General features: G+C 39.6%; 2 protein-coding genes across 2 annotated transcripts; one reads left to right on the top strand and one right to left on the bottom strand.

The window, feature by feature from the left end:
- Positions 1-8: 8 nt before the first annotated feature.
- Positions 9-4,460, bottom strand: tspan10 (tetraspanin 10). Its single transcript, XM_088927185.1, has 3 exons — positions 4,368-4,460; positions 2,939-3,675; positions 9-2,340 (listed from the first exon to the last, which is right to left on the bottom strand). Exons 1-3 carry the CDS (start codon positions 4,458-4,460, stop codon positions 2,037-2,039), a joined length of 1,134 nt encoding a protein of 377 aa, XP_088783311.1. The 3' UTR covers positions 9-2,036.
- Positions 4,461-5,128: 668 nt separating this feature from the next.
- nploc4 (NPL4 homolog, ubiquitin recognition factor) lies at positions 5,129-23,040 on the top strand. Its single transcript, XM_088927689.1, has 17 exons — positions 5,129-5,286; positions 6,932-7,012; positions 9,519-9,628; positions 10,267-10,470; positions 11,050-11,098; positions 11,223-11,317; positions 12,142-12,265; positions 12,750-12,929; positions 13,245-13,331; positions 13,927-13,998; positions 14,290-14,416; positions 14,765-14,925; positions 15,718-15,789; positions 16,980-17,072; positions 17,536-17,652; positions 18,776-18,878; positions 19,942-23,040. The coding sequence occupies exons 1-17, from the start codon at positions 5,272-5,274 to the stop codon at positions 20,100-20,102; spliced, it is 1,851 nt and encodes a 616-aa protein (XP_088783815.1). The 5' UTR covers positions 5,129-5,271; the 3' UTR covers positions 20,103-23,040.

Genomic DNA, 23,040 nt, shown 5'->3' with positions numbered 1-23,040 from the left:
CCGTCTGCATCTTGCATGTGTTTATTTCAACATTAGTTCAAGTTCAACATTACAACTTTTGCCACAATATCTCTCTTGCTATTTGCTTTTGTTAATTCATGTTCCACACAGAAAAAATGGGCATATACTAATGCTCAAAAGAAATATTTTTGCGCAGTCAGTTCTAGGAGTACACCGGTAATTCTCACTGATTTTTACAACAAATGTTTTTCCTCCCTCATACTACAGTATGTATTTGCAATAGCTGAGGCTACTGTGCATAAAAAACACATGAAAGTAACATCTTCAAGTGTCAGTCATGATATAGCTTTCTGAAAACATTCTTCCTGGGTTTACATAATCAATACCAGGCAGGACATACAGCACCTCCACTGTTAAGATAGTACATTGAATAAATATATATTTAAATATTTATAATGCACAGTACACATAATGGCCACCAAGAAAGGCTAGTACAGCAAATAATCAATAAAATAGTAACAAATAAAAAGAACCCATAAAAACTATAGTTAGGAATTATATCTCCCAGGAGAGTCACAGCTGTTGCATCCTGCATTTATAATGTGTAATTGCATTTATATTTGTCTTTTCTTCCCAAATGTTCCCAATGTGTTTTACCTTTGGGAAGAAACCCATTTCATTCAACGCTGAAGTGCAGCACCCACCTGAGTGACACACAGCAGCCACTCTGCAGCCTACAGGTGAAGAAGTGAAAAACTATCACCATTTGAGCAAGGAAAATGTTTGGAAGGCCAGATTGTGCAAACTCACAGTGACATTTAGCCAGAACTTTAGGACCAAATTCTACACTCTTATAAACAGTGCCATGAGATTTGTAATGACCAAGTAGACAGGACCTCATCTGAAGGATGGCACAGTGTAACCTTTCATCTTGATTTCAGAACCTCAGACCCTAACTCAAACCTGCAATAATTTCCCAGAGGAAATGGTGAATAAATATAAGAATAAATATAAGTATTTAGGGACTTTTCTAGGCTGCATGTTAAAGTTTGAGGCAAATGTCTCTTCTATTTACAAAAATGGGCAACAGATTCTCTTTTTCTTAAGAAAGCTTAAACAATTTAAGATTGATAATTTGTTGCTGATCATGTTTAAGCAGTCTTTTATTGAAACTGTTTTAACGTTTGCACTGATCTGCTGGTTTGGGAATCTGAGTCTGAGGAGTAAGAACAAATTGGAGAACATTGTCAATCTACTGTATGTCACAAATATGTTGATGTGCTGATCATTCTGCACTATTCCATGTCAGTCACAAGTCTTGCGTAAAACATATCCCATCCTAGAGGACTCTTCACACCCTTTACTTAACAAAGTTAAATTACACTCCTCTCGCACAGATACAGATTTTCCAATCTAAAAACAAACAGATTTAACTTCTCATTTATACCTGTGGCCTTAACCCTGTTTAACAGATGATTCTTGTACATGTACTGTATGTGAAAATTGTTAATTTTTGTGTTTTTCTTTATATTTCTGCTGCTGTAAAACAAATTGAGGATAATAAAGACTCTCTCTCTTCACCATACTGGAGCATTAGATGGGAAATTCTGGTTCACAGATAAAAGTGCCACCTACTGGCTCAGCAACACTACTTATAGTAGCAAACTGGTTTTCATAGGTTTCCCATAGCACTATTCTTCAGCTTCTGGGGTATAACAAGATCAGTCTACAGGATGGTAACACTACTGGTAACACTACTGTGCTTCACTCACATTGCTCCAATACAACCTTCTTGTATAAATGGGTACTCTGCATGTTGTCATTATAAATACCAATGTGTTCTCAGTTCATCAATCTTCATCAATCTTGTTAAACAAAGGTTTATTATAAATTCCATTAAAATTCTAGTCCTTTAGATTGTAGAGAAAATAAAACGACATTTCCACCAACAGAATACACAGAGAATTTGTGCAGAGACTTCATAACCCATGCAGCATATCTGACAAAGAGAATTCTTTTATTCTATTTATTGTGTTTCTAGTGGATGGCAGCTAAGGTAATCACATGCTGGCTAGTCAGCATGTTTTGCTCTTCTGAATATCATCCACCAAATGCATGGCAATGAACAGGCTCAGGATTTGCACCCCTAGAAGAACAATGCCCACCATGCCAGTGATGCCCGTGTGTTGCCTGATCCAGCGTGAGATGCCACCCAGACAGCCACCCAGGTAGATCACGCTTTGAGCGGAGAACTCATCGAGCAGCTTGGCTCCAAGACCGCACTGTGAGTTCCACACTGTGCCATTCTCCAGTGGGTCGATACAGCAGGAGGCGGGCACTCCGCAAGCCTGGACACCTGGGGCAGAGCAGTTAAAGTACCTGGGAAGATGAGAAATGGAGACAGGTCACAACAAATGTCATTGCTATGGAGAGCGGTACACCGTACACTATGAGTTGTCATGCCTGCTCCTGCATCAATGTTCAGCCATGAAAACAATAGCTTGTGAACATGGAAACAGGGCATTGAGTGGGCATTTTGATCAGTTTAGAAACCAATTGATTCAATGATGTAGTCAAGGGTTTCACTGGAGCAAACTCTAGAAGAACATGTAGCTCCTGAGGAATTTTGTTCTGTTGCACAATATGGGCTAAATTGACATCCATTTATAACATTTTTAATAAGACTATAAATAATCATTGATGTAACAACATATGTTAAAGAGATGTTATGGTATACTAATACTGTCTTTTTTCAGTTTTTTTTAACAATGGGTGTCGGAATTGCTTAAGTATGCTGGTACTTGTTCTTTACAAAAAAATGCATTGAGTTTTATACACTTTGAACCCTTCTATAGGAAGAGAAAAGCACTCATTATATTTTTCTAAATGTACAAATTTAAGGGCTTGTAATTCTTCTCCTACAGCCCTGAGGTGCAGCTGTGTTGTGAAGGAAAGCTGTGGCTGTGAATGCACTCACATGTTCAATTCCCAGTCACGGTAGCTATCTGCCCCACAGCACTGCAGTCCTATCTGGATTTCATCCATGATGAACCTCAGATCCAGGTCATCCTGATAGCGTCCCAGGGCGGTCAGCATGCCACTGCGCAGGTATCCCTCAATCTGGTTGCGAAGCATGTACGCCACAATACTGGACAGCACCTGCAGTGTCACAAGGACCAGCACCCCCACAGCGAAGGTTCTGAGTAGGCACTGGTTTTCTCTCAGGGCGCCCACACAGCCTGTGAGGCACAGCAGTGAGAGGACCAGCCCCAGGGTCACAAAGATTAACATGGGGTCAGTTCCAATATGCCCAATCTTTTCCTGGGAAAAAGACTCCTTGTCTACCAGTCCCCAGAGGCCAATGGCCAGAGCCAACAAGCCCAACAGGGTGAAGATGAAGTTGCTGGAAAACAGGAGGTATTTCAGGCAGCGGCTGGTCAGGCTGCTATGTTTGTGATCCTTTGGAGGCCCAAAGAAAACAAAGTCCTGTGATTCCAATGTTGTCTTGTCCAACAGTGCTGGCTTCTTGGGTCTGCCTTGACCCCCAAGTCCTGCTCTCTCGATCAGCCTGGAGAATGGAGAGGCCCTGGCTTCTGTTTGTCCCTCTGTGTCAGAGTGGGTGGATGTTGATTGTTGGTCTTGCATCCGTCCTTCATAGCTCTCTCCAGGGTCTGTGTATGCATTAGCGCCTAATGGCTCCTTATCTCCATCTCCCTTTAAGAAGGAAAAAACCCTTAACTAAAACACTTGAAAGAGTTTAAAATGGTTTTACTATGTTGAGAAGATTATTCAAGGTCCTCTGGGTTCCCAGTTATCCCAGACTATCACTGACATCAATAAATACTGTAATCTCGTTCAGGAGTGAGGGAAAGAGGGAAACTAATTCACCTTTACCTGTTCCTTTGCATCCTACGCACGCTGACATTTACAGTACACAGTTCCCTACTTGAAATACTGTAATCTGTCCAACATGAGAAATTCTATTAGCTCAGCTCTGTCAATTAGAAAGAATCACTTTGCAGTCTCTATACTCCAATAGTCAGGCTGCTGCTGCTTTTTCGGTACTTTGAAAGAAACAGATCACATGGATTCCTAGTCTTAAACCATAACTATTTATTTAACCAAATAATATCAACAATTCTATATATTTCTACATGGTCATCTTATTATCTTTCAACCTATTTCTCCATTAAAAATTTCCGTGGCTGTATGACCAGCTGGCCATCTGTTCTATATGTACCAGATCCTCTGTACTTTGATTTACTTCCGATCTTTTTTTCAAAGATTTTTAAATATTTTGCGATACCATACCTTTTGCTGTACTCAACTAGTTTTCCCCTAGAGAACTTTCTGGTTCACTAAGATCTGGAAGAAGCTGTAAACATGAATATAGTACTGTTCCTCACCTTTGGTATGAGAAAACTTTTCTCGTCATTTTGGCTTTCATTCCTCTTCATCCACGAAAATGGAGACCTGACTGATGCCATGTACCCCCTCATACTGATAGCCTCAAAATCGCCAAAAAGGAAAGGCTCTTGTTGCCTCTTTAGCAGTGACACTGAGGCTGCTGCTTTTGTGAGGATAAAGGCTGTGCACTGTGTATCCCCTGGGTTTCGAGCTACTCTCGGAATTCTTCATCATGTGAGAGTCATAGGAGAGAGATTAAAGCCGTCCTCACTGTGTCAGGGGTACTGAGAGATCTGTGTGATGGTGTGTATAAACTAGAGAATTAAGAGAGTTTACGTTTTGGAATTGCACGATTTATGCTCCGTGCACAGGAATGACACCGAAAATATTTTGGGAGATATTCGTCGTTTAAGAAGCGGGTATCTGTGCCCTAGCCAAATGGAGCTACTTAAAATACATTCAATATACATTTAATCGTGTAGATTAATTTCAGTATTTTCCACGAGTTTAGACGGTTATCTGTTCAGGAGAGATTTACTGTAACAAAACAGAAATTAGTGCAAACAAGTTAGATGAAAGCTGTCGGGAGCATATTCAAGATACAAATTTGCTATTTGCCTGAGATTAAACAATATAAAAATTCTAACACTGCCTGTGGAAAACTACAACGGCCAGAGTGCGCGGAACCAATGGAACATCGGAACTGTGCGTTTACTGTCCCTGTTGTAGTCAGTGCCACTGGAATTGTGGCGATCGGATCTGTTAGCGTGTAACACCCGGTGCCCGAGCTACGGGATGGAGTTTTGGTGACTCCGACAATCATAAAAACAAAAGACGGATAATACGATTAATAATTACTTTTTGCAGAGAAGCACACCGAGGAGAACAACAGACTCGGACAACATGGCAGAAAGTATAGTAAGTATGGGGGCGTAGAGACTGCAGTCTCACAAGGGGTAGTTTTGTGGGACGGAGACTGTCCGGAGTGATGAGGCAGCAGAATTAGCAGAAAAAGCTTTGGGCCTCTAGAGTCTTGATACGTAATTCAGGCTTGACAACAATTAGTACGGTACTATTTTTTGTTAAAAAGTACCGCTGCAGAAATAGGCCGAGGTACAGTGAGCGAACGTGGTTCAAATACATCGAATTATATTCTTCAGCCTTAATAAGATCTCGCATTTTCAAAACTATTTCTCAATCAAATCAAAATGTTTACTTACGAATCTGTTTATACGATAGCATTTTTCATTGGTATTAATCACAATTAGTCTTTTAAACATCCAATTTTTGATAAAAATCAAATATCATGTATTATGTTCTGGTTACCCCCCCTCCCCCCGCCCCCACTGTCACAAGGGTAAAAAATTGAGCAAATGTCCGACTCTTGAATAGGAGGATACCAGGTGTTTAAATCTTAATAATGAACTTCTGTCTTTGTTGATAATGTTGATCGGCCGTTATATCACTCCAGAGAGCAAGATCGAGACCTAGTTTAAACCTTTTCTGTATTTTTTAAGGTTTAAAAATGTCAGATTAGTAGGAACTAATTAGTACAAACTCGCTTTCAATACCGATGACGCGCTCCGTTGACAGAAACTTGAATGAAGCCAACTTGTGTCAGTTTCATGCTGATAACCAACTTGTTTACTGGACGAATTCGTTGAACGACGTTCTTTCCTCCCTATTTTGCACAGTCACGTTGTTCTCTGCTGCTGCTAACATAATGGATGCATGAATGAATCCGCCAGTGGTTTCAGGTTTATTCCCGTACTTAGTAATTGAAGTATCCATATTTCGTTCATTCTTTTTCAGACATTTCTGGGAAGCTTTTGTTTTTTTCGTTTTCTTACAAGAAACTGTTGCATCAGCTTGTTTTTAATTAAGGTGTAAAATAAAATAATTGCAGTTCTGAGATATTTTCTTCCTAAATCTTTCAGGATGGTTCTTAGCCTTATGTAGATTACTGATTAAGAAATGTTGTTTGGCAGTAAATAACACCTCACATTTAACTTGAAATGGACTGTGAGTCAAGTTCATTTCAACTGGATATATATTTGAAGACTTGTGTGGTCTTGCTTGAGATTTAGAATATACCACATTTTTGGTTCAGATTAGGCTTTCCTCTGATGTTTCCACATGATTGCTACTTTATATATATATGCAAGTCTGAAAAGAATTTGAAAATGTCTAACCTTTTTAAAGTAGTCAGAAAATAGTCTTATAGTTGAAAATAATGAACCAGTGGATTGTTATTGAGTCAGTTCTCTCTGTATATAGTTAAAGATTTTTTTATTTGCTTATTTTTAAAATGCATCTGAAAGTTGAGATTGCATTTACATCAAATTTCTCTGATCTTAATTTGGAAATTGAGCATAACTCAGAAGACTTTTGCTCTCTTTTTGAAATTAAGGCAAATAACAGTAGAACTCCTGTGGTCACACATTTGTTGTATGAAATCAGGTTGTGAAGCCTATTTTGTCTGCATATACAGAAGGATGGGTTTCTTTTCTATGACAAACACCTCCCCATGATCTCTTCCCTTTCATCTTTCCCGTTTTCACAGATCATCCGTGTGCAGTCCCCGGAGGGGATGAAAAAAATCTTTGCCACAAAACGAGAAACGGCTGCATCGTTTTTAAAGAAGGTACATAACAGAATTTGTATTGCATGTTCCCAGTCTTTCCAGCTAAAAAGTGCCTTGCTTAGATTATGGCCTTTTCTTTTGTTTCCTTTTCAGTTATACCTTAACTCTAAAAATACATTGCAGGGAATTTGTGGTCATTTGGTTGGAATTCTATAATATTCTGTGAATGGAAATCGAAATTCATTTTTAGTGATCCTAATGCTCTGTACTCACACGGGAGAACAAACAATAATCCTTACACCTTCAACCCACAGAAACGAATGACAACAAAGTATGATTCCAACATCTTTACAGTAGGTTGAAATTCACTCGGATGCAGCTCTTTATTTTTCATCACAACTGCAAGGAGCTAAAGAAATAATCACAGACCCTGAAGGCTCTGGAATTCACTGCACTGAATGTTAATTTATTTATAAGCCCTGCAGAAGGGGGAACATTGGTCTGCAGCTTTCTTATCTGATCTTTTAAAACTGCTTCTAACCTGTAATGTGGCCTATATTAGGAAATTCATAAATACCTAACCTCTGTATTAGAAAACTGTATGATTTCACAATATCATTATGTGAGGCTGTTATATTGGATATAATCTGGTATACCCTTTAACAGAGCTGTAATTCAGTCTACATATGTGAGTTTTTGGTAGTCCACAAAGATAGAAAAATTAAGAGGGAAGGCAAAAACAACCCCTTTTATTTTTTGCTGAATATTTTATTTCACCAAAAGGATTCTTCAGCTCCAAATATAAGCATAGTGGAGGATCAGATTGTCAGTTTTAGTAATGGGAATGCATCTCATACTGTTTTAGGATTTCCATGTGCAAACTGAGTATAATGCATTGTAGATCAGTGATTCTCAATGGTAGTTGTTGCCAAGGGCATCTCCTTTGTTAGGGTGGAATTTTTTAAACATTTCTTGAAGCATTTGATTTGTTTTTATTTAACAGACTGGTGGTTGATGTCTTTAGTAAGCCAGGCAAAAATACCCTTTGTATCTGCATTAAAAATAGATATCCTGTCAACATATATAGCAGTGTAGATCAATAACAGTTCTCTTACACTGGGTCGTAATGTTTTTAGGTCTTTGAGTGTTTTAGTGGCTTACCATTGCACAACACTGTAACATGGTTATAGGTGCTCCTTATTCATCTGTATGAACTTGATTCTTTCTAAGTTTCCACTTTAACCTCACATACTCAGGTAGTGGTAATCATATTTTTTATCTTTGAATACGCTGATTGGGATATTTCAAATGTTCTGAAGACCTTACACTTTAGATACCTTAAAATGATGCATTCCATTTTTTCAGAAGAGGTTAAGAGATTTAAGTGCATGTTCTTTTAGTTGTTGATATAGTAACAACCTGCTTAGTGGATTTGTTGATGCCATAATCAAAACTCTTCTGAGGCATTCTGCTTGGACTGCATGTTTACCATATGTGGTGTGCTTCATGTGTTTAAACTGTAAAGTAGTGTAAAAAAACAGATGCCTTTTTAAGAGGTTCATTTATGTTCCTCGTGCAGAATATTTGATATTTCTTTATTCTGTCTCACACCAAAGAAAGCTCAACTGCTGTACGTGCTACTGCGTACTTATACTGATTGCACATTCATGTGTTCTGTAGGAATACAATACATGAAATCTCTTGAAGGTTGACAAGCCCTGATGTAATGGCATCAAGTGAGATATGCTCCTTCTCTTCAGCTGCAAGAAAAACAGAAGTCAAGTTGAAATGGTTAGAGAGGGATGAATTCACTGTGTTTCTGTGAGCGTGAGATGCAGTGCAGCTTTCCAACAGTGGCACACTGCCACAAACTTGTCTGCAAGACATGCTGTTCCAGGTGCTTGCCTGAACAGTCAGTAGTCCTTTTCACTCCTTTATAACTTTCAAAACTCCTTTGTTTAGCAAGAAATCATTTTATACTGTATAACATTGTGCAGTTCCAAATTTGTCAATGCTGAATACAAGGTAAGAGCTGTCACAAACAGAGCTTACCCTTTCCATGTGCTAACAGTGGAACTTGATCACCCATCCATTATCAGAAAGCTGCCTGCCCTGGTGAGGGTTGCGGCTACCTGGAGATTATCCAAAAACCGCAGGAGGGACTTAAGTGCACATGACTGCTGTTACATGCACACAATGCCTGTACATCATTGTGGCAAACAGGAAGGGACAGTTTAGAATATCCAATCAGACTTAGCTATTGGGTCTGCGGGAGGAGGCAGGAAATTTGAGAACATGCAAACTCTGCACAGATGGCTCAAACTGAATCTCACTCAGAATCAGACTCGGGACCCTGGAATCATATAGCAGCTGAATTAAGCACCCTACTATCATGCTGTTGAACACAATCATTTGATTCTCCATTCAGTATTCAACATCTTGTTCTTTCATTTAAAGATTAAAATGTAATTGATCTAAAAGATAACTACATTTCAGTTGAATCCATACTGGTGACTGATGTGCGATTTCACCTCATTTCCATTATGGCTGTTCTCCATCTATACAGGTTGCAAAGGAATTTGGGTTCAGCACCAACGGTTTCTCCATTTACCTGAACAGAAACAAGACTGGAGAGATTGTCTCCCAGAGCAAATCCCTCAGTCTCCTCAAGATCAAGTGAGTACGGTGTCAGGCAAAGGAGTAAGAGACACAATTGTATTTTAACAAAGAGCCAATAACGTTTCAGGTGTATTTCACTGATCACACCCATGGAAACTTGGGGAACACAGCCTGTTCAGATATTTTTAATTAATACATTATTGACTGACAAGTACTTTCTTTAGTGTTTTAGTAGAGTGGAAGAGGGAGGGAAAACTGGCAGAGTGTATGTGTCAGAGGTACAAGCCAGCCAAAGGCATGGAAACCCTCTAAATGACAACTGAGTGGTTGTAAACCCTTAGTGTCCCATCCTAACATGTAGACTTCAGAATGGGCTGGTCCTTGGGCATTCAAGAGGCAAAAAAGGACAAGGATGTACGTGCTTAATTTATGTGATTATCTTATATTTTGGTGAGCATTTCAGTTGAATTTATTCCTTCACTAAAAAAAAAGAGGTCAAGGGATCTCCTGAGTACCTTGACCAGCAAATGTGCTTGTAGAAAGCACAAGCTCAGCTCTGTGACCATGGGTTCAAGTTCATGTATGTAGGTGACTGTTACTGGGATTCCCTAAGCAATGGTGCTCGACCAGACTTGTGTAGAAGTCTGTATGCTAGTGGTCCTGCATTGTTAATGTGATGGTTTGTTGCTTCGCAGGCATGGGGACATGCTGTTTCTATTCCCTTCGGCTTCCCCTGGACCTTCTGGCGAAGTCATGGACGTAGCCGCTCCTCACTCGTCATCATCTTCATTGTCAATGTTGTCACGGCCTCAGACTTCGCCTCAAGTCACAGAAGATGACATCGATCAGTACCTGGCCAAGCAAGACGGCAAGATTTATCGGAACCAAGACCCGCAGCTGTAAGCACTGATTCCGCTTTCTTTCAGAACATAAGAAAAGTTTTAAATGAGGTGAGGCCGTTGGGCTTATCTGGCTTGTTGGGTTCCTGGTAGCTAAGTGACCCGATGATCACGTCCAGCCTCTTCTTGAAAGACGTCAGTCAGGGAATGAATTTGGACATGATGGCTTGTTAACTTGTTCCAGACTCCTTCAACCCTTGGTTCAGAAATGCAGCTCCTATTCTAATTTTTAAATACACTTCTCCGTAGTTTCCTTCTGTGTCTTCCGGTTTGTATTTGACTGCTGATTCTGTGGAGTGCCATTTGGCTGACCTTGTCAGTGCCTTGAGAATTTTGAACGAATGAATGTCAGCATCCAGCTGTAACTACAGAATTAACCTTTTTTGAAGAGCTTTATCCAAAGCTTTCCGAATTATTCTATATGCCAGATATAAATGTAGCATATCACACTATCTGTATCCGAACTGCTTGTTCAAAGAACTAGGTCAAATAAGACTTTTCTACCTTTTCTAAATCCATGGTACCATATGGTAGAACCTCTGATCTGATCAGATTGTTCTTTCATGTAATTTATCTCAGGTGTCGACATGGTCCAATGGGGAAGTGTGTGCATTGTGTGCCCTTGGAGGTAAGACTCTGACTTCTTTTCTATATTTCATTGAGGAGGTCTTAAATCTATGCTTTTGATTGCTGTGCCAATCTTCAGATGGCAACGCCGCGTTTTCTGGGTGTTTTTTTATTTTTTCCGACAGCCCTTCGATGAGGATTACCTTAACCACCTGGACCCCCCTGTCAAGCACATGTCATTCCATGCCTACATTCGCAAGCTGACAGGAGGTGCTGACAAGTGGGTGACTTTTGCAACTTCCTTCTCTTTTTGAAGCAGTTCTGTATCATCACTCAAGTGTTTATTAGTCCAAAATACAGTCTAGAGCAGCCGTGTTTTAGAACAGGACATCTGAGGAGAGCTTGGCAAATGGGCTTAGAAGTAAATCCCAGCGCCACTTCGTGTAATCATGATAACGGAAAGGAGATGTGCACCAGATTGAGTCCCTGTCTGAGTACAAGTCCAGAGTTCACTAATGAGTCTGAATTAGCATTCAGTATCTTGACCATCAGACGGTTAATGTTTTTGTCCATCTAAGGCAGTTCGTCTGAACTGGATATCCATCACTGAATCATTCTTAATGATTTTTCCCAGACAGGTCTTGCACTCAGCTGCCCTCTTGCTTTTCTCTGTCTTCTTGTGGTCCTGGTTGTTGGGCAGGACCTCTTCTGACTAGTTCATGTCTCTTCTCTGTACAGGTTACGGTACAAGCTCTGTCTTTTCTTTATAGACAGGGACAGCATCTCGCCTGGAAGCTTTGAAGGGATTTGCATGAAGTTTCGTTTAGTTCATTCTCTCATGGAATTCCTGGTGCTCTGTTACTGGGCTCTTCAGCAGGTGTTGGGTCACATGGCAAATGCCAGGCACTTTGCACACATATTTTGTCAATTTGCTGTATAAAGAAGATGGGCAAACAGATGTTAGTTTATACAGAATTGCATATGTATGGGCATTATTGCCATCATGCAGTTTAATATGCCTGATGACTTAATTGTTATAAGGTGAGAGATCAAGGTAAGCTCTTCAATGGTATAACAAGTAACAAGTAGTCTCTCCCTTCTCAGAGGGAAGTTTGTGGCCTTGGAGAACATCAGTTGTAAGATTAAATCGGGCTGTGAAGGACACCCGCCCTGGCCAGAGGGCATCTGTACCAAATGCCAACCCAGCGCCATCACACTTAACAGACAGGTACTTTATTTATTTACTCTGATGACTTTTCCTTCACAGGGATACGTTTCTGTACTTTGACACTTTCATGCTCAGTCAGATCTAATCTTGGATTTAGCCAAAAAATTTAGCCGATCTCTTAGGGCCCCCTGTTTGCAGTCTTGTCTTCCCCTTTTATATGCTCCCACCTCATCTACTTCATTAATTAATTTGCAGCACCTGGAGAAAGAGGAGAAAGCAATTAGAAAAACAATAACTCTCCAACCAAGGACTGTAACAGTAGCCTTTAAAATGTACTATATAAAATGAACTTTGTTTTTTGACAAAAGCTGATTTAAAGGCAATGCATGCATGGTTCCATCATTCCATCATAGTTTTTGAATTTTGATTACCTTAAACAGAAGCTCTTATCACAGCATTGGCTGAAAAAAGGGGCTTCTGCACAGGAGCAGTTGTGTTTCGGTGCAGTCTTCAGTAATAAAAATGCTCTGTTTTCCTCCCTCAGAAATACAGACATGTGGATAACATCATGTTTGAGAATCACACAATTGCAGATCGCTTCCTGGATTTCTGGAGGAAGACTGGCAACCAGCGAATTGGGTTCCTGTACGGACGCTACACCGAGCACAAAGACATCCCTCTGGCTATCCGAGCTGAAGTGGCAGCCATCTATGAGCCTCCACAGGTGAGCCGCTAGGAACCCACAGAGAGTGGAGTAGAACGTATTGTAGTTTTGTGTGACTTCCACAAGAGGGCAGTGTCTTCATTTAGGCTAGCAGAAAATGCAACGTTAAAAAAGTTTCTACAGCTACCTTTCACTTAATGTGCTCAAGCTGCTATCAAATGTATTATATTGCACATGGTATAATAGGTCTTACAGATCTGTAAACATAGATAAAAGACAATGACATAAACTGTAATGAAAGTTTGGAATGCGGATTTAAAGTAAAATGAGACAATGTCAGAAATTGATGCTTCATAAATGGAAGCTTTTTTTCAGATTGGTACTCAGAACAGCCTGGAGTTGCTGGAAGATCCCAAAGCTGGAGCTGTGGAGGAAATTGCAGCTAAATTGGGCCTTTGCAAGGTATATCTGTGTGCACGTCTTTCACTGGATGTAATATGCCTTTTGACAAAAGCCCGAGACATTTTTTGTAAGTTTTATGCAGTTCTTTCCATACCTGTAGCACCTGGCATTTTGTACTACAGCAGAAATGTCTGAAATGTTGGAATCCCATTTGGAACTAATCACAGCAGGGCATTTGAAGAATTCTTTTACACCAGGCTCCAGATTTGTGGATATTGCTTTAAGGTGCTTAATGGCTTCCTTATGCTGTTAAAGCATTATTGATGTCAGGATCCACTTATTGGATTCATCATTTGACCACAAGAGTGTGACCTTGTGGTGTACATATTTAGTTTCAGGTGTTGAAAGTGCCTTGTTCTGAAGTTTACTTAATCATATGCATGTGCTGCTAACATTAAGAGGAATTCTTCTGCAAGAGGTTAAATAACAGGTTTCTGTTACTATTTGTTCAGGGTGGCTGTGTAGAAGAAAATGTAATCCCAGTATGTTGAATAAACAACAGATGCCTTAAATTCTTGTTATAATAAAATAATAGAGTGTGTGAACCTCACAGTTCCTCAAAGTTCAATTTTTTTCTTTGTCGGCTCTGTTTCAGGTTGGGTGGATATTTACAGACCTGCTATCTGAAGACACCAGGATAGGGACTGTACGCTACACCAGACACAAAGTGAGGCTCATACAATCTATCTAATTCAAGTGTTGCAAATTAATAGAAAGACTAAAATGAAAACTGTTAAATGAATATTTCATTAGAAAACAGATATTACTAAAGCTATGCTCAAAATATATGTATCGTACAAGGAATGCCTTTGTCTGTTGGTTATATATGTTGATGAATATCTGACCCTCGTCATTTGCGGAATGAATTTTCAAAAGTAAAATGAAGGTTAATCAGTTTTGAAGGAAGGAATTCATTTGTTAATATGTGCACCATTAATGTGCTTCTCCTGTATCATAGGACTCTTACTTCCTGAGTGCAGAGGAGTGTATCACCGCTGGGGACTTCCAGAACAAACACCCCAACCCCTGCCGTCTCTCACCTGATGGAGATTTTGGCTCCAAATTCGTTACCGTAGTGGCGACGGGTATGATGAGAGAGCCAGTTATTTAGGTTTAGTTAGTCAAAAGAGAATCACATTTTGAATCATTGTGTCATAGTCTAGGAAAGGTAGAAACATTTTCCAGCATGTTTGCTAGAATGATGATTTAGTAGGATAAAATAAAGCTTTGTCTTTAAAGCTTAGCTTTAGCTTAGCACAACACACCCTTATTTGTGTTTGACCATCCAAGCAGTGTGCAGAAAGTCTATTTTAGTTTAGCAGGTATTCTTTGAGGTTTTTTTCCCCTGTCGCTGACTGCCACTTCCTCACAGATGCCAGGAGCTGCTTCTGTGAAACTGCGGATTGTGAATGTGTATCCTGGTCTTCCTGCAGGTGGCCCCGATAACCAGGTGCACTTTGAAGGGTACCAGGTGTCCAATCAGTGCATGGCGCTGGTGCGAGATGAGTGTCTCCTGCCATGCCGTGATGCCCCAGAGCTCGGCTACGCCAAGGAGTCCAGCACCGAGCAGTACGTACCGGACGTCTTCTACAAGGTACAGGCTGGGAATCAGGGCTCTGCACAACACGCCTCACTGTAGCTCTGGGCAAATCGTATCTCGCCCCTGAGTGAGTCTGACACCAGATCCAGATGAAACAAAACCAATGAAGGTTTTAAGAGGCACTTGTTCCGAACTTTGAATTGGGGTCTTATATAAAATGTGACATTTTTACTAGAACATATAATGAAATTGGGGTTTAGTTATTAAATCTGCTTTCTGTAAGTTGCAGGATTTGGAAAATCTAGAGATTTGTCTTCTAGTACATATAAAAGCTGAATGTTAAACCAGCCTGGAACTGAGTTAACAGAGCCACTGTGGAGCCAGTTCCGGCGAACTGGAGTCTTGCCAACCCTTGATTACAATATGTTTGTACTAGTGCTGCTGTAATTAACCTTTGTGGTCTTCTGATCCATGCTGAAATTAAAGAGTTTTTTTTCAAAACAGTGTTTATATGACTTTGTTATAGTGTTTGAGTATACTTTGTTTGAGTGTTATATGACTGATATGTTAGTTTGAAGGGGGAAAGATAAGCTAATTCTATTGAAAATATAATGATAGCTGGTCTGATTGTGTTTATTTGCATTTTTCAGTAATTTATAAAAAAAACATTAAAGCTATAATGTTACAACTGATGGTGCCAAATCTTAAAATTATGTTAAATTGGCTGTTATAACATGTTCCTTCGCAAGATATTTTTATATAATCTGTGTTTCTCTTCTTGCAGTGATCTTTTAATTTAATGTGTTTGAGTTAAGTGAGTAGTTCTGTCTTCATCCTTTTTAACAGGACAAAGATAAGTTTGGCAATGACATCACGTACTTGGCACGGCCACTGCCTGTGGAGTACCTGATCATAGATGTAAGTATCCATTAGGCAGTATAATATAGTTATTGTACTGATCTGGATTTAGTTTCTTAATGATGCGCCTAAAAATCAGCTTTTGCACCAAAAACTGGACATGGTAATCCAACATGGCATATACTACATTTTTCAAAGCTGACATTTTGAATTTGCCTTTTAGTTTTGCTATGTCCATATTCAGAAAGATTGAAGGAGATGGAATATTTCAAAACAAAATCCACATTTAGGAAATTCCTTTTTTAAAGGAGCGATAATGCTTCTTTGTGAAATATTTACACTTTACGGAATACGGCAACTGAAGAAGAGCTAAATCCTGAATTTTGCATATGTATCTCATTAATACTTTCTTTTGCTAAAGTTTATTCAGATGGGAGGGGGGAAAGCAACATAGGAGGGAAAACAAGGGGAATAATGTGTCTTTATTATATTGAGCTGGCTTCTGGAAAAAAAGTCTCAAGTTATTACAACAGTGTTTTTTGGTATGGGTTGAAGATTAATTCAAACTCTCACGGAGATTTTTTGCAGATATTGAAGTTTTTGAGTTTTACTTAGAAAAATCCCTATGGAATTTGGCAGCCTTGGAATTTTGACTGCTAAGTATAAATCAACAAGGGTAAAAATGAGGGATATTATTTATGGAGACATCTTAGAAAATGAACAGAGGGGAGGTGCCACGTTACAAATCAAGGCAGAGCCATCACTGGTGTCTTAGGCAGTCAGTGTGTATTCATGACTTGGCTGCAGCCCTGTTTTAACAGTAAGAATGTATGTGTTTAATGTATGCTTGGCGTAACTGGAATCTGAGTGTTATCCCTGATCCCTTGATTATAGTTTTGTATTTCTGAAGTAAAATAATATCTTAACAGACTTTGGAAAAATTAAAGACCAAGTGGAATTCCTGTTGTAATGAACATGTCGTTAAGTCAGGCTTAATGACATGGAGCCATTGTATCTTGCTGTGTTAAAATATTAATTGTAGAAGTGTGTGACTTTTTAGGATCTGCTGTAAATCAATCAGTTATAGTATAATTTAGTTTTAGGGGTACCAAAATGTTATGGTGGTTCAAATATAAACATATAATTTAGATAATGGGTATGTCTCAAACTGCAGTCCTTTTGATCAAAATAGTTTTTGTACGTTTCACTTGACTACCTTTTCTTTTTCTTTTTTCTGCTTTTTCTCTTAGATCACCACCACATTCCCTAAAGATCCAGTTTACACATTCACATCTACACAACGCTTCCCCATTGAGAACCGGGATGTTCTAGGGGAAACACAGGTATATACATGCTACCATATGAAAGCTACCTTTCTATGAAGCTAGGTGTGCATGCATGACACTGCAGTGTGCTGCACTACTGTTTCTTTATAAACAGCTTTTCATAAACAGCACTGGGCAAGAATGTTTTAATGATAGTGGAAGGAATGGGCATGATTTATGAAGGATCGTGCATGATGTAAATATAAACCTGAAGGCATACGTTTCAGTGTATTATTTCATATGTATATTGAGCGGTGTGACTTCAAATAAGATTGTAGACTATAGATCATAGGCTCAACATTTGTTTTAAAAAAATTAAGCTAACTTGCCTGATGCATCACCTCCTGATACTGTTGTTATTGCAGGCCACTCATGCTGCACTGTGAAAATGACTTCTCTCCTTTGGTGTGAATAAGTGTGGAATTTTTCTGTCTCTGCATTTCCCTGACTATGTGTTTCCTTCCCTATGGCCTGTGTTCAGGATTACCACAGTTTAGCCACATATCTCTCCCAGAGCTCCTCCAGCGTGTTCCTCAATATTGTTTCTGATTTCCATCTCCTGCTCTTCCTGGTCACCAACGAGGTCATGCCTCTCAGGGTGAGTCTTCTCAATTGGGAGTTAACTGGGAGTTAAAATGAACATTAGACTTTTACAGTGTTTACACACTAATACATTAGTGTGCCTTGAGCAGCTCTATAGATCTTGCTAATCCACAGTAAGTGAAGTACGTATCTCAGGTGACGTCTACCATGCCACATTTTTTACTATGCAATGGATTTCCGCTCAGTACTTTTATATCCTTTTTAAGTTATATTAAGACATATTGTATTGGATGTTTTAGCTTGATTTTCTTTAGAAGGCAACATTTTATTTCTGTACTAATAGCCCTCCTTATTTATTGCTCTTGCAGGCATCATTGTAAAAAATGTTTTCTGGCCCTTTTAGAGCTGGGAGTCTGTTGTTTTTTGTTAAGAAGAAACCAGCTTCAGACCTTACATAACAAAACATGAAAGAGACTGTGATGAAGTTATGCTGCAGTGTGTAAACATGGTCTGAGAATAATTTCCTCCCAGTTGGCAATCATAAATATATTCTGTAATATTTTCCTATTGAGTGTCTTTGGGATTTAACAGGAATGACTTTTAGGATTTGGCTATATCCCAGCCTCTGGAACTGATTAGGACTCACTGGCAGATTTTGAGTTCAGACAACTGGTCTGAATGTCTCTCAGGCTTTCTGAAAGCAAAGTGCTGGCCGAATAGAGCATGTGCAGGCACAACTGGAGTCCTCTGTCAGCCTGGGGAGCAGGGCTCTAAGAGGTGCCTGTCTGCTATTGTGAGGGAAAGACAGCTGTCAGTATGGGATTCCACTGATTGTACCAGCAGAGCAAAGTTTTGAAAAATCCCATTCTATTGTAGCATGTACTGAAAGCATACCACTCTCTAATGACCTCATTCATCCTCCCTCATGTATCCTTGTGGTGGAATACTCCCTTCTCAGCTTTCCATCACTGACACCATAGATTTAAATATAAAGATTAAATCTCCATTGTGGCTGGCTTCCTCCGTCTTGTGAGCACTAAATCATTCTGATCTCTGCTTTCCAGTGCGTTTCCCATTATTCCGGAAGATGAGCTTAATAGTGAAGGGAGGGAAGTTATTAATTTTCGCTGCCTTCCTCTTTCAACATGGCTTTTGTTTTGTGGACTGTGTGTGGACAGGACAGTATCGGGCTCCTGCTGGATGCAGTGAAGACCTCCAATGAAGAGCTGGCACAGACCTGGAAGAAATCCGAGCAGTGGGCAACAATTGAGCAGCTGTGCAGTGAGTACATGTGTGCTGGTGCTGCTGATCAATAGCTTAGGGAGAATTGTAGTGTCGGCGAAGTGGAAAATGACATTCTGTGAATGGAATATGGATTGACTCGAATGTCTGAAAGATTAGATTCCAGTGCAGAGGTAATGTTGGACATTATTTGAAGACTTTCAACACCTCAGCACAGGGTCATACCTTCCAAAAAGTGTGAACGTGTGTTAAAACGTTTAGTTAGCATCTTGAGAACCGCTTGTCTACGTGAGGGTTATTATTAAAAAATTCTTTCCAAAAGCTGTGGAGCCACATTACGGTTCTTCCTTTTACTTAGGTCTTGAATAAAAGCAGATCTCTTAGGTGTCGCATGATAAGATACAAAACTGATTGCAGAGTTAATTAATGAATTGAGTTCTTTATGAAGATTATTTTTAGATCCTCATGTGTTGTGCAGTGGTCAATATTTTTTGAAAAACTCTTTCCAGTTTATTGGTTGCTAATAACCTATATATGTGTGTAACAAGTTATTACTACTGCAGTATGCAATAGTGAACATTTCAATGTGAACTAATTCCATGCCTGCTAATTATAAGGCTAGGTACCAGAAGCGTAGTGAGACTACTAATACTTTTAATACTAATAATAACTGGTGTTAATAAAGGAAGAGGTTAGAAATGGGAGAGCTGTGTCAGTGTGAAAGCTACAAAAGAGCAAGTACAGGTTAATTCCATATGTAAGTAAAAACATCTCAGCTGTGTGTAGGAGAATAAGAAACGGTGCAAGAATGTGATAGTCATATCCCTCATATTCTTGCTTACTCCCTCGATACCCCGCGCACCCGAAGATTTCCTCAGCCGAAGCATGGTTTTTCTTTTTTCTGCGTTTAAGTGTGGAATTAGCCTGTACTTATTCATTTGCAGCTTGCACACTGATGCAGCTCCCCTCCCTAATCTCTTCTTATACTGAGTATTTTCTGGTAGCAGATTAAGGAGGTGCAAGCTTGTACTTGTTGCTCATTATAATATCACCAGCCTTGGCAACTCGGTCTTGACTGACGTCTCCCTGTCTCCTGCTGCAGGTACGGTTGGTGGGCAGCCTACAGGGCTCCATGATTACGGTGCCATTGGGGGGCCCTCTGTCCCGGCCTCCTCCTCGTCGATGTGGTCCTGCCGCCACTGCACCTTCATGAACCAGCCTGGCACTGAGCACTGCGAGATGTGCAGCCTGCCCCGCAGTTAATAATGCCTGCCCTGCAAGCCGGGGGGTGGGGGATCGGGATGAAGACCAACTGTGGCATGATTGTGCTGTAGCCAGCTGCAAGAGTCTGTGTCTCCCTGCTGGAAGGCTCTCGCCCTATGAACTCGCCCCACCCTACACATAGCCACCTCCTCTGCACCCCTAATCTCACAGGCTGCCTTGGCAAAAGGTGCAGCTGGTGTCATTTCTCTTTTTCAACATTGATGTCTCTGTGCAGTTTCATTGCCAGGCAGCGCAAGGCCTCAAAACAGAACTCTCCTAAATCTGTCCATCTTCTAGGATTGTAGGGGCTCTCCCGCTAATCAGTTGTGACCTGCGTGGTCTACTTTGGGAAGCGTTTGGCTAAGAAATCCTTCTTTTGAAATTTTGACAAAGTACTTTGATCGAGCTTGTCCCTCAGACCCAAACTGATTGCTCCAGTGTTGCAGGAAATCAGACAGACTCTCCCTGCCCTACTTCCCCTATTTGTGTCTGCAAAGACAGTTTTGAAAATTGTGTAAATACACTTATAAGGAATGATGCTGTTATTTAATTGCAAACAAAGCATTTGTCATGATTTTTTTATTATAGTTATTTATGGAATTGAAACCTTTGTTTTGTTCTGTCTCCTCAGAGCATTCGAGCCAGGGTGTTCAGGTCCCAGACAGAATTTTGAGCAACTGTTTTGTTTTAAATTGTGTTAGCCAACCCTCCCTTTAGAGATGGGCTGTCCCATAACTCACAGATGCCTTGAGTATAACATAGATCGTCTTATTTGCTGGGAACTGGAGGGTAGTTTTGCATTTGATTGCTTTGCACAGAACCCAGTAAATGACACAGGCTGTTTTCTTCGTTTTAGTAGAGAATCCACACCTGCTGCAGAAAGTGGTCTTTGCAATCCTTGATAACCTTGGTGTGTTGTTGCTGGCATGATGATTCAACATCTATTTCACTGTAAAATATAAATCCTTGCATCTGTAATCCAAGGTTGGAATTTTCTTTTTTAAGGCTCAGTACTATTGTTTTTCACAATTACATTGCTAACAGGGAGCAAAAACTAATTTTTGTGTAAAATGAGTTTCACCAGGAAGTGGATAAGCTTTCATTGTTAACATTTGGCCTATGAAGAAAAGAATGATATTCACCAGGTTATAAAATTTTCTCCATGTGCTTTTCATGCTTACAGCCACTAGAGAAATTTAGAGGATTTTTTGTTTATACATTGGATTTGGACAAATGTTATTTTCATTCCTGATGTCATTGCATCTCAGTTGCTGACTTGAGATTGAAACTCTCTTGTAAAAGGAATTTTTGGTTTGGTTGTTAGTTTTGGAATGAAGTTTTTTTTTTTCTTTTTGCCAGCTTCTATCTCCTTTTGTGTCTTGTGAAATGTGTCTGTCACTGTTTTTTGTGAACTACACAAACACTCTCTTAACATACTGAAGAGGTCATACTTGAGTTTTGTCTTAAGGGTTAAACAAAACTGTCTCCTTGCTCCCATCTGTTGCTGGTCAGACTCTTAAGCAATGATTCAGGAGCGAGTGAAATTTGTAGTCACTCACCTAGTCCTGCCTATATATAAAAATGACAGGTTTTCTTTAAATGTCTAATACTGACAAAACTGGATGATTTGTTCAGTTAGCTGCAGTTTGGAATGGAAGATTAACATTTTCATGGTTGGTTGTTTTTCTCTTTATCTTCACGATGGGATTGAACTGTGTGCAAGTTCAAAGATTTGTAGTGGAGTTCCTTCTCCGAAAGGTCAATGGTGAAAGGTCATTAAGGGGCAGTCTCTTGAAAGATCAGTTTGAAGGTGCTTTGAAAACCTGTATTTGAATACAACCCCTTAAGCTCACATGACAGGCAAAAATACATCAACACAAAGAGCATGCAGGCATGTATTTCAGAGGTCGGAATTAGTTCATCCTTGTTGGTAATTCTGCCAAAAAATTTAGTTCCTTTATTCAGTTAGGATGAGCAGTTTATGATGATTGTCACAACTCGGTCAAGGTACTTTTTCTTTTCAGTTTTGGCCTGTAGTCATAAGATTTTGACTTTGTCATAAACATAAACATTGATTTCAAATACAGAAAAAACAAGCAAAAAATGAAGTTCGTATAGGCATGATCACAAAAATAGTTCTATGTGTGTTTGATGCTGGATTAGCATGGACCACTTAGTTAATCACTTAATTAACAGGATTAGCTTTTTATTAGCACTGAATACACTACTTCAGTGTTAATCAGAAATGCATTATTCTTTTACTTGGTAAAAAAACATTTTTGTGGCTTGGAAATTGAGTAGATTAACTGGCTTGCCTACATTCTTGTAGAGTTTTATTTCAGTTCACTTTAGTGCTGTAGTAGGTTTTCTTCACATGGCTTTCTGATCTATATGATCCATAAATTACAATTAAAATTTTGTTCTTCTCATCTCCCTTTAAAGGTGATCAAAGATAGGAGTGAGTTGAAAAGGTTAAGTGGGGTGCTGAATTTGTTTAAACTGAGTTTTTAACACCCCTTCCACCATAGAATAAATCAATTCACAGGTTTTTAACTCCTAGGCAAATTTTTAAAATGGTTCAGCAGCAAACATTTTAAATTAAAGGGGTTATACATTTGTCAGAGAGCTCACTAATCACCCTGCTGAGAACAACACTTACACAAATAAGAAACAGTTGAACAGGTTCCATCTTCCTTTATTTTCCCTATCTCCAAAAAGTTTCTGTAATTCCGTACAGCGCATACTTCTGAAGGATGACAGTGGCCGTGTTAGAATGTCCTTCATGAAGCTGACATGAATTTGGAACTGCAGGGTGTTTCTGAACTGAATCTGTACCTTTTCATTCTCCGGCTTTGCAGGTGTACAGTGTATTGTTGGGTTTGAGGTTTTAATCACAGCCCTGCCAGTAAAGCACTTAATAAAATCAAAGGAACAGTAA

The sequence above is a fragment of the Atractosteus spatula genome, chromosome 11 (genome assembly GCF_055471065.1).
Source record: "Atractosteus spatula isolate fAtrSpa1 chromosome 11, fAtrSpa1.hap1, whole genome shotgun sequence".
Lineage (NCBI taxonomy): Eukaryota > Metazoa > Chordata > Actinopteri > Semionotiformes > Lepisosteidae > Atractosteus > Atractosteus spatula.
Note: the sequence above shows the minus strand (reverse complement) of the source record. Positions and strands in the feature narration are given on the sequence as shown.